A 12,371-nucleotide genomic window follows, 5' to 3' on the forward strand; every position below is an offset into this window, starting at 1 on the left:
AACAGGAAATACGTCAGCAAAAAAGAGGGTGAACGGACACAAATTTGCATAAAAGGTGACCATGCTAATTTATAATTACTATAATATTTAGTAATTACTCCCTACTGAATCATGTGAGGCCAAATCAGCATTCTCCTGAACTGAACTTGTGACTGTCTTGGGCTGGATCTAGACACATCAAAGAAGCAATTCAGTTAAACGCGTTGTAAACGTCATACAGAGAAATTCCGTTGGCGAAAGACGGATCTCCGCAGCTCCATCTGATGTCACAGTGTTATAACACATATAAAGCATTTTATCTTTACAAATGTAGCTGAGTCCTTGGACTGGACAAGACTTTCAAACAGATTACTGTCTTTGACATCCCTTCAAATGGAAGACACGTGGGACACTTGACCACCCTACTTATCTCCAATGACCTCTTGCTTTCTCCAGTTCTCCTCCTTCTTTCACTTTTCCTTGCTTCCTTTCTCTCTAGCCACATCTTCATCTGTTTCTTTTCCTTAAGCCCCTGCGGCTTCCCCACATTCTTCCCTTTCCCCCTTATTTCTGCTATCCTCACAGCTGATCCTACCTACTTTCTTCTTGCTTGATCTTTGTTACTTTCTTGTCTTCTTCCATGTTTCTTCAATGCCTTCTTCTGCCAGTTACCTGTCTCATCCTTCTCTGAGGTCCTTTTCATGCCTTCTCTGCTGCATTTTATAAGATTCACCTTAAGCCCCTGACGCCTTTCCCTTTCAATCCTTTCCAGCTACAGGACTTCATTTTCATTTTCAAATAATGAAAATGTGAACGAAACTACAACCATAAAGATGGGTTGCACCCTGTGTGTAGCATGTTGCGGCAGGTAAAGGATAGTCTCAACCACTCTACTAGATGCTAATATGTTGACTCCATGTTTCTACTTGACCTTTCACTTCCTTACTGCAATAAAATATCAACTGAAGTCAAAAGTGTACTAACTGTTCTTTTTTTAATTGTTTTATTTAGTTACTTCACCTTTTTAAGTTACTTCACCTTTTTACTTCTGCCTTTTTAAGGAAGTAACTTGATGCTACAATTGCTTCTCTTCCTTCATCCTAGAGAAAACCAGATCACTATGAAATTTGTAAAAACCATGTGTTATTGTTACCCTCCAGTAAACATTGTGCAAAACATTGTGCTCAGTAGCACATGGTCAGGAGCCAGGGAATTCTTAGTTGCACCAAGAAAGCAATGGCACTTATGTTGAACAGAACAGGTAGAATTGTGGCACTCTAATAAACTGGCGATCTTGTGGGGACTGTAATTAGTCTACTTATTCTATTTATCTTTTGGAAAGTACATCCACTTTCTGCAAATTAAGAGATACATGAAAGGAGCAAGCTTAGAGAAAAAGCTCATAAATTCAGCACTGCCATATTGTCACATTTTAACAAGTTGTAGTTCCACTCATACCCCTGGCAACACTGTAGCTAGAAAGGCTCTATCTGAAACAAATTAAAGTTTGTTGCTTACAGAACTTTTTACTTGTGTTGCATAAAACAATGGCACTGTGATCTTGTTTACAAATGTAATGCTGGTGAGTTACAATGTTATAAGCGATCATGTAAATTTCAGTGTTCAGTAATAATTTTCTCATTCATTCAAAAATAAATGTTTTTGTAGACTTTATATGAATCTTTTGACAGCACCTGTAACCCTCTAACCCACTGAATATAGGTGCATAAGTGTACCTTCATTCAACCCTGAAGGGGCTAAATCCTTTGTGCATTTTCCAAGTGAGGGGCACACAAATCATTCATGGGTGCTCATGAATTGTTCCCACCTCTGCCGCCTCCTTCTTCTCCTGTCCCATCTTACCTGGGGCAGAAGAAAAAGTGGCAGCTCCAGCTCCCCGACGGAGAATGCTTTCTTGCTATCACCTTTTGTAAGAAGAAATTGTCACTGGGGATGCTGGGAGGTGGCACCCCTTATTTTGCCTCAAATACATTCAAATGACTCTTTGCGAAGTAAGAGAAGGAGGTGACAACTGCTGAAGTGAACACTCAATGTGCAAATCAAGGGGGACTTATTGATAGCTGCTCAATCTACAACTCACTGCAAATGATCAAACAAGGGGAGTTCACTTTTACAAGTTCCCCTTTTCTGCTACTTGTGTCATCTCTACCTTTGGCTGCATAATAGAACCCCAACCAAATATTAGCAAATATGGCTGATCATACTGATTGAATAACAGAGTACTTCCAAGTGTTAGCTTCTTCAATGAAGGTAATCCCAACAAAGAAGCAAATTATTGTAATTATTTATTAAATTTTTATACTGCCCTTCAATCTCAGGATCACAGGGCGGTTTACAATATCAGGAAGTACCTTATGAAAGAGACATTGTTTCGCACAACAACTGCTGTTCCCTATGCTGTCTAATATTATATTTTGAGTAGCAACAATCAGCATGACTTGTGGCACTTTCAGCATCTATATCAAGAGTACACAGCAAACCAGCATTTCGGTGTTCAAGTCACATGCAGAGCACTATGATCACTGAAGAAAACAGACATTGTCTGGAAGCTCTCTGTCTTCTTCCATTTATAATGCTTTCCTCTGTTTATTTGGTGTGGTAATGGTAACAAATATATATTAACAATACATTAAACTTGACTATAAAAAAGCAATAACAGTTTCTGAAACTTAAACATAATGTTAAGTCATTCACCACAAAGTGTGTGCATGCCCTTAAAATGTGAATACCTAAAACATTTAAAGTGCCTTTCAAATTGTTTCATAGGCTGATATACAGTATATGCCCACTAAAAAAAAAACCCTGCATGATAGCACTTGGTGCCTGATCTATGGATTTTTAGCTGAATGTCTCAATCTGCATTCTATTACAGAGCCTCAGAAGAGCCCTGACTACACACAATCAGCCACCTCTTCCTCTTTCTCAACTCAGTCCAAGCCAATCATATTTAAGCTGGCATGGAAATTAAAGAAAGATGCTCTGCTGGAAATTCAATCCCAGGCATGCCCAGTTAAGAAGTATCAGGTAGCAGATGATATGAGAGACCTCTGCCCAAGACCCTGGAGAGTTTTCCTCTGGCAGTCAGAGTAGACAGCAATGGGCTACACCAAGGCAATTTCTTTTTCCCCCATTCAGCCAAGCCACACACTTTCCCAGAGCAGCATGAGGTTAGGAGAGAAGGAAACCACTTCCGTGCCACTCTAGTAACATACAACTCTTCCAAACGTCAATGATATGAAAACTGTAACAGCCACCCTCATGCCTTAGCTTGGCAGCAGGGGAGCTCATCGTGCCAACTGTTCTCACCACTATTGATATCACAGCAGTATCATAGCCTAGATAATTCAGCTAATGTGAATTAAAACAAAAACAAAAAAACCCACACCTTGAACCCTGAGGTTTTTGATAACTACTGCCTGGTCACAGATTCTCCCTTCCTAGGCTTGAGAGGGTGGTGACAGGAAAGCTTCAGGAGTACTTGGAAGAAATTGATTATCTAGACCCATTTCAACACAGGTTTATCCTGGTCTTAAATCACACTTGGTCACCTTGGTAGTTCTTCTTTACCAGGAGATGGGACAGTACAACTTTGTTACTCTTGCTGGACCTCTCAGTGACTTTGAATACCCTTGGCCATGTTATCCTCCTGGACCTACTCTGTGAGATGGGAGTTTGAATGTAGTTTGAATCATATCTGAAGAACTGGTATTTTAAAAGCATTGGATGACTGCACCTCAGCCCCCTGACCCTTGTGTTATAGGGTGCCACTGGGGATTGTGCTGTTTCCAATGTTATTTATCATCTGAAGCCATTGAGAGTGGTCATTAAAAGGTTTGAAGCACAATATGCTGATGACAGTCAGCTTTATTTCTGTTACATTTGAATCAGATGAGGCCATGTAGGTACTGAACCAGAATCAAGATGCAGTAACAGGTTGGATGAAGGCCAATAAACTGAAACAGAATCCTGGCAAGAGGGAAGTTGTTCAGCAATGTGCCACTTCTGGATGAAATTGTACTCCCCCTAAAGGAACAGGTATTCAGTTGGGGAGTAATTCATCTTTGTTCTTGGAAGCCCAAGTGGCTATGTTGGCTAGCAGCACTTTCTACCAAGGTGAATGAGGGTTACTGGCAGCCAGTAGGCTAGCAGGCCAAGTTCCACACTGTTTTAACATAGAGCTCTGAAGAACTTGGAACCAGGATACCTCTCTCCCTACTGCCTTGCCCGAGCTTTGAACTCAGCTTTGGAGGCCCTCTTGGTTGTGCCCCTATCTCAGTTAATGGCAACCTGTGGGAGGGCCTTCTCTCTGGCAGTCCCCTTCCTATGGAATTGTCTCTCCTTGGAGCTCTGATGATACCTTGATGTTTCCTTAAAGCACACCTGTGCACCCAAACCTTTTCACCAGAAAATTAATGGTGCTCTTGGGTTACCACTTACATACTGGTTTCACCAGTTCCATAAACTGAGTTGGGTAGAATAGGAAACTACAACTTCCATGTATCCTAACAGTATGTATTTTGGTATGATTGGGACAATCAGGTTTCATTCCTGTCTCCAGCCACCCTGTGGAAAAATAAGTGTTCATGTTGGTAGAATGGTTTTTAAAGCTTTCACAGAAAAGGCTCACAGAAAAATTAACCTCATTATAAAAGACCTGGGGAAAACATGTCCATTGCTAGGGGCTACAGTACAACAGAAGTAAGCCCCATTGAAAATAGTAGTGCTTCCTTCTGAGGGGAAAGCCTTTCTGAAAAGTAAATGGCTGCAAACCCTTGCTTTTCCAGGTGGCTGCAAAGTGATCTTAGGTATGGCACACATGGCTCCCACAGCAATTTTCAGGAACTGTCCAACATTATGTGTGTCAGCCAAAATTAAGCAGTTCAAGGTCCCCGTTATTTCAATGGGAGAGTTAACCTCCTGCTATAAGTCTTCTCCACTCAGTTCAATATGACTTAAAACTGCTGGGTTATGCCCTTAGTTTAAGACATTCCTTTAAAATAACTTAAATAGTTTTAAAAATTGGAATTGATGAAGCCTTTCAATCTTTCTGTAACAAAGTGTTGGGTCTACAACAACAAAAAAAGCCCTACTTCATTTATATCATAACACCACAAACAAACAGTTAAATAGGAAACAAGTTTTGAAAAACATACAAGTGCCAAGTAGTTAATATTTCTATGTTGTTCAGTGATGCAAACTATTACATTATTTATTTATTTCTGCAAACCAGCAGCAATGCATCCTTACCATATATTCCATATTGGAAGCTTGTGGATACACCTGACCCCGTAATTTATTATGAAGATCCAAGATACTTTGCATATCACTGTCAGTGATAGCTCTTTTTCCTCTTTGCTTGGCGATCCACCATTCGCCATCCTCGTCCATGTATTTTTCTAGCATCTCCTCAAATAGTGTTGCATTGGGGAGTACCATAGCAGAAACTGCTTGAGCTATGAATAGCAAGGCAGTTACTCTGAAGCAGTCTTCCACTACACTCTTCATGATGAATGATTAAAAAAACTCCTCTGGGTTAACTCCAAGATAAAGGCTTCTTCCAAGTTGACTTGCTGCAAAAGCAAAAGAGAGTGAGGTTATTCTGAAGCTAAGGTACAGTTAGGAATTAATTTGGTGAACAACAAAAGTGAAACTGTGTTTTAAAGAGGAGGGTTCTAGTGTGGTAGCTAGGGGACTGTCTAAGAAGCCAACTAATGCAGACACCCAACAATTATACTGTATGTATGAGATGATAATTTATCTTCATTCTCATGAACTGAAGGATGCTGTACAAATATATCTGAAGGCACAGTTGCAAGCCTGCATGAAAGAAACCCATTCTCTCCATGAAAGCACAGGCAGTCATAGAATTAGCAGATTAATTCTGCCCTCATAAGCTCATCTAAAAATATTTTTATAACTTCAAGATGCATGATGAGCCTAAAATAAACGTAAGAAGATATCCAAGAGATCATGCCGAAAGCTAGCTTTCTGAGTCAGATTTTTCTAAAAAATAAAAATTAAAGGCACAATCTAGCCAAATGTCCTAAATTCACTTATTCGGGATGAAGCCCCAGTAAATACTGAAGTACTTGCTTGTGAGTAAATGTGCATAGGGCTGTGCTGCATATCTCATTGATTCTCACTGAAATCCATGTGCTTAACTCTCCCACCAAAATGTAAAAGTACTTAATGTTGGCTCAATCAGGCCACAAGTCTGGTGAAAAGCCTTTGCCAAACATTTAAAAAATCTTTTCAACTCCCATCATAACAACAAATTATAATAAGGTTTTCAAAATCTATAAACTGCAGCCTAAGTTTACTCTACCTTACAATTAATAGTCACCTTGGAGTATTGCTGACACTCTTAAAAATGATTCTAGTAGATGTCCTGAACAGAGAGGGCAGTTCTCACACAGAAATGAATGGAGCGCACATCATTTAATTTATATCAACAGAGGATTGCTTAGCTTGGAAAGGGGCCACAACCATATAAACGTTTCAGCATCCCCTGCATTCAAAGCTGTGAACCAAATGATCGGGGGCGGGGGGAGGTGGGCAAGAAACAGAGCGCGTTTATTATTGAAGAAAATGTCAGTGCCGGCAGTAATTTGCTACCTCCCACCTATCATCATATGGCCATCTTAAACAGTTTGGGGTTTTGCCCATTACGAACCATTCAGACCGGCTCCCTGGTCTTCCTGCGTTTCTGTCACATGAGGGGGGGGGCGCTTTATCTCAGAAACTTTTAAAAAGAAAACTTTAGTTGCCCTTATACTAAACAATCACAGCTCGCAATCCTGCAAGATGCCACGTTTGGTCTTCATCCTTGAGATGTTCAACGGTCCATAAGCTTTGATGAAGTCCACCCTTTGCACAGCGCCCCCCCCCCCCCCCAAAGTTCCCTTTGCCCCGTCCGTGCTGGTTTCCCGAGAGCCAAGCAGCCCCGCGCGCTACTCGATCGCCTGCCTGCCTGCGAGCGTGACTTTTCCGCTGGCTACCTTGATCTCTATGGAGGAGGGCGGGAGTGAGGAGGCACTGAGAGAGAGAGGAGAGAGAGAGAAGCGTTGCCGGCTCGTTCCTTCACGTCTCCCCCCGTTGCGCTTCGGCAGAACTGCAGTTCATTTCCCGGCAGGGATGCCGAGAGAGCGCGCGGCAGTTCGCCGGAGTGAAGCAAAGCTCTTACCTCGGGCCTCTCGGGGGTCTCGCTTACGCGGCTCAGGGGAGAGCCGAGCGCGCCTTCTCCCCTCAGCTCCTATCCCAACGAGGAGGTGAAAGGCGGGTTCGGGGCCTGTGAGAAGCCAGCAGGCGCCTGCTGCAAACTTTGGCTCGTCCAAGTTTCTCGCCCCCTCCTTTTTTTTCTTATCCCCTCAGCGCGGCCACTTCTCCCGCGCTCTGGCTACGTGGGGGCCTCCCGCCTTTCCCCCCCTCAGCTGTGCAGGGACGGAGCACGGTCTCCCGCCTCCGAGTGGCAGCCGCTGGTGAGCCCGAGGAGCTGAGGCGCTGCTCTGTTTCGCCTCCTTGGCCACCGGCAGCCCTTTATCCCGAGCTCGGAGGGCGCCCACACCCACCAGGACGCGCCCGCCCTGCTCGTTCACCGCGCCGGCCCGCCCGCCTGCCGGCCAGAGCCACCTCCGGCCTGACCCCGTTTTGGGTGACTGGATGCCGCAGCAGCCCACGTCAGGGGCTCCGGTGAGACGCTAAGCGTGATGTCACTCAAAGACCTGCTCGAGGGCGGGTCAGTGGACAATTAGCCGAGCTCGTGAGGGAAAGGGGCGGGGCGCGGAGTTGCCGGGCTGGCCTGAAAGTGGTCCAGGGATTTCCAGGAGAGGGAGGCCTGTCCTGCTCTTCAAGAGAAGCCACTGGGACCTTCTGCCATGGAGATGCAGTGAGGGGGAAGTCTTCAGGAAGAGGTAGAATTGTAGCCCACCTAAAGGTAAAGGGACCCCTGACTATTAGGTCCAGTCATGGATGACTCTGGGGTTGCGGTGCTCAATTCGCTTTATTGGCCGAGGGAGCCGGTGTACAGCTTTCAGGTCATGTGGCCAGCATGACTAAGCCGCTTCTGGCGAACCAGAGCAGCACACAGAAACGCCGTTTACCTTCCCGCCGGAGTGGTACCTATTTATCTACTTGCACTGGTGTGCTTTCAAACTGCTAGGTTGGCAGGAGCAGGGACCGAGCAACAGGAGCTCACCCCATTGTGGGGATTCGAACCATCAACCTGATCGGCAAGTCCTAGGCTCCGTGGTTTAACCCACAGCACACCCGCGTCCCACCTAGATGAACTCAAAAGGTTAAAAAGTGTGCTCAGCTCCAGCCGTGGAAGGCAGAGACAGTTTTGCACCTGAAACATGGGAGCCAACTCCTGGGGGGCAATGTGCCTTTGCCTCTCCTATAAAATATTTGAGGGGGCTGAGCCCCCGCCCCCCCAGTTGATGTGTCACATAGTTGATTCAAATAGTGAGTGTACCATGTTTTGTGATAGATTATGTAGGGTGGGGCTTACGTGCCCCTGCCCCCCCCCCATATTTTATTCAAGTTGACACCCCTGACCTGAAATAAATAAACTGATTACCCTCTGGAAGGAGTGGAGATCCACCTAGAAATAAAGGCAGGAAATCCTTGTTGGTAGTTAGGACCAACATGCCACCATCCAGCCCACATGGTTCACACCTTGGTGCTGATTAGGCGACAGAAAAGTGGCAGCCAGGTGTGACACAGGTAACATTTGATGTATGTTTACGTCACGTCACACCACTTTGAGGTAAGCTGGTGCCACTGAGCATGTTTTGGTTGTGACATAGGAAGCCAGGTTGATGCCAATGAAAACTCCCATTGCTAATCATCCCTGCACTTGAATACAAAAGAAATATTTCAGTGGTCCAGTTGAGGTGTACTAGAGAAACAAGAAGGGGACGACAGAGGACGAGATGGTTGGATAGTGTTCGCGAAACTACGAACATGAGTTTGACCAAGTTGCGGGAGGCAGTAGAAGACAGGAGTGCCTGGCATGCTCTGGTCCATGGGGTCACGAAGAGTCAGACATGACTAAATGACTAAACAACAAACAACAAGAGAAACAACAGTGGTAGAGTGTAGCATCATATCAGCTGAGGTCATTTCTTTTACCATCTTGAGATACTCAGTGGCACTTGGCCATATCATATACGGTAAATCAGAGTCTAGCAATAACTAGGATAACGTGGTCATGAGTAACCTTATTCTCATTTGGTAAGTTTATTGTGCTAGCCAAAGGCCATGACAATCACATTATAATATACCTAATACAAACATAATAACAACATAACAAACATCAACAATATAAAAGAAAAACAGAAGTGCCATCAGCAAACTCAACTTCTGATTAAGCCTCAGAATCTCCAGAACAACTTCCATCAATATTCAATATTCACTGTTTCTAATCTTTTTTTGCTACAGTAACCTGTAGCCAAAAATGTTGTGTTTGTGTTTCAGTGATGTCTGCTTGGGCTGACATGCAACCTTGCATACTCCTACACCGTCAGAATTTAAATGAAAAAGATTATTTCACTTTACTCTGGTCTGATCCAGCCAGGCTCTTCTTATGATCTGATATACTGATTTTGTATCTGCTCTTAAAAATTTATTGCAGTTTTTATGTTCAGGAAAATATAACAGAAACGATAGATCTTAAGATGATTACAATTTCAGTTTGGGCTGTTAAATTATCAGAAAGTAAATAAGCACTTAAACTTTATGACTGTGCTCTGACTGCATTTGTTTGATTTGTGGGAACATAACATTTTTGCAACCTTGACAAATGTGGGTTTGACCGAGGCTAGAATCAGTCTCCATACAGACATTAGATTCAAAGTGAATTACTTACATGGAAGGTAGATAAGAATTTACTTTGCATTAGATTATCTCTAACTAGTAAGTTTGCAACTGATCTTATTAAGAACACACACACACACACACACACACACTCACACACTTTATTTATTGGGTAAAACTCTTATCCTGACAGATATTAAAATGCTTCCCCCCCCCCCCAAAAAAAAACCCACTTACATGTATTGCTTAAGACTTTAGATGTTTAAAGTAAAAACCTTCTTGTGAACTTCAGGTGACAAAGAAGAGGGAGTTGTTATTGTATGGATTTACATGTTATGCTTAGGACCACTTCACAGATCACAACAAAATGGTGTCTACACTGCAGGTTAGCTGCACCATGAAGAATATTTGAAGAGCATTCATATGAAAGTCTTTCATAAATACATGCTACAAGTCTGTGGTTTCCATTAATATGTTTACTATAAATTTGTGGGCACACACATATTCTTAAAACTAGTGGTGGGGACCTGTGGCTCTCTAGATGATGCTGGGCATCATCCCTGACTATTGGCCAAGCTGGCTCTGGTTGAGGCGAGTTATAGTCCAACAACATCTGGAGGGTCATTGGCTTTCCATCTTTCCACATTACAAAAATAGACTGAGTGGAAATGTGACAACCCATCCTTGATGGTAAGAAACAATGGTGATCAGTCCAAAGCCCAAATACTGAGACCTTCTGACAAACACTTGACTTTAGATGGAGATGGACTGGATGAGCTCACAACCACTTCTTCAGAGGATTTGGTTTTGCCACCAGAATGATTTTGTTTTTTCCTAAGCTATTCTCAGCTGCTTTCTTTTTCCCTACTGGTGGCAATGGTGGCCTAAGAGAATAACATGAAATATAGCCTTGTGGGTAACCAGCACATTTTTCTGCAATCATGGTTTAGCATAATTATATGACTGGGAAGGACCACACTGCTGTCACACTCTTTCACAAATGAATTCCAGGGGGATTTTGTAAGTGAGGATGTTCAGATAGAAAGGGCAGGTGCCCTTCACTGCTCTGTGGTTCTACAGAAGGACGATTAATCAGACCACTTTCCTGCTTCATCAGATTACATCATATAGATGAACTGCAATCAGAAAAAAATGCCCTAGCCAAACTGGTGACAAGAATGCAGTCAGACCCTGTGGTGAACTGATGCTGACAATCTGCCTAGCCTTCTGTGAGGCAACCAATAATAGCCAGTGTCACTTAACATTGTAAGAAGACACTATTTTATACAGGTCTCAAGACTTCTCTCACAGACAGCACACCTCACTCACTAGCAACTTCAAAAAAGGGCAACCAAAATTATAAAGTGGGTGGAGGAAAACTTGCAGCATTTGGGGACTTTTTCCATTTGGAGTAAAGGTGAGTTATATGTGACATGATAGGCATTTATAAAATAATGCATGACATGGAGAAAATGTACAGAAAAAAGTTTTTCTCCATCCTCCATAACACTCAAATTCATGGACTTCCAATGAAGCTGAATCTCAGAAGATTTTTATTTTATTTATAAAAATATTTATATCCTGATGTATCGTTAAAAAATACATCACAGTGGTTTACATTAATGTAAAAACTTAAAACCAAACAATAGCACCATAAAAGGGGGGGACAAGTTTAAAGCAAAACGAAAATAAAAATCAGTTCTTCTTCATACAACGCATAGTAAAATTATGGAATTCACCATTGTTCACAGACTAGGGGAATTGGAGTCCAACAACATCTGGATGGCCACAGGTTCCTCATCACTGATGGATTCATGTGAGCATGGAGGGACGAAACAGGATCTTGATGGAAGGCTCTGCCTCCAATCAATGAATCTTAAGTAAATTGTGTGAACAGACTATGTGCATGCAAACTCTATGTGTGCAAACTCTGCAGATTTATTGCAGCCCCTGTATCTTAAGATCCATACAGTCTTAAGTGCATAAATGCACACAATCTGGATGTGTGTAGGTCAGAGTCAGGGTCACAACACCATGGCTCACTTCCCCACCAGTTCCTTGACCTATAAACGTTCAATTGGCTTTTGTGTGTGATGATGGGAACTGTCAACTATTGGTGCTGGCCCAAGACATTTCGCTACCTGAATAGGAGCCCAAAACTTCCCTTCCACACACATAATTTCTAGGGTCAATATTTCTTAAAGTCTTGCTGCATCCTTAAGGTATCATTTCCGACCATCATATAGCCCATCCCTTTGAACCGGATTTTTTTCACCCCGCTACATAGTGGGTCAGGCCCATTGCCCATTTCCAACATCCAAGAAGACTGTGTGATGGTTGTACTAAGGTATTGCAGAAGGAGGCAGCAGCTTATGGATCCCACTTGGACACCTCTAGGAGAGAAGGCAGCCTATGAGTAGCACACCTTATGAGTAGCACAGTTCTTTTCCAATAATCTAGGAAACCCTCAATGCATAGAATAGTTTGAAAGTCTGGGGCAACAAAATCTCAGATAAGGATCCTTGGCAACCAGGAAAACAGGCCATTACTCCTCTGCC

The 12,371-nt window shown here is 43.0% G+C and overlaps 1 protein-coding gene across 1 annotated transcript in view; it reads right to left on the reverse strand.

The window, feature by feature from the left end:
- Positions 1-7,669, reverse strand: part of CRISPLD1 (cysteine rich secretory protein LCCL domain containing 1) — a 30,557-nt gene extending 22,888 nt beyond the window's left edge. Inside the window, exons 1-2 of the mRNA XM_077932905.1 lie at positions 7,184-7,669; positions 5,248-5,570 (exon numbers count right to left, since the gene is read on the reverse strand). Of these exons, the coding sequence (XP_077789031.1) occupies positions 5,248-5,505 (258 nt within the window). The 5' untranslated portion in view covers positions 5,506-5,570; positions 7,184-7,669. The remainder of the gene's footprint in view (positions 1-5,247; positions 5,571-7,183) is intronic.
- Between the last annotated feature and the right edge of the window lie 4,702 nt (positions 7,670-12,371).

The sequence above is a fragment of the Podarcis muralis genome, chromosome 8 (genome assembly GCF_964188315.1).
Source record: "Podarcis muralis chromosome 8, rPodMur119.hap1.1, whole genome shotgun sequence".
NCBI classification, from domain to species: domain Eukaryota; kingdom Metazoa; phylum Chordata; class Lepidosauria; order Squamata; family Lacertidae; genus Podarcis; species Podarcis muralis.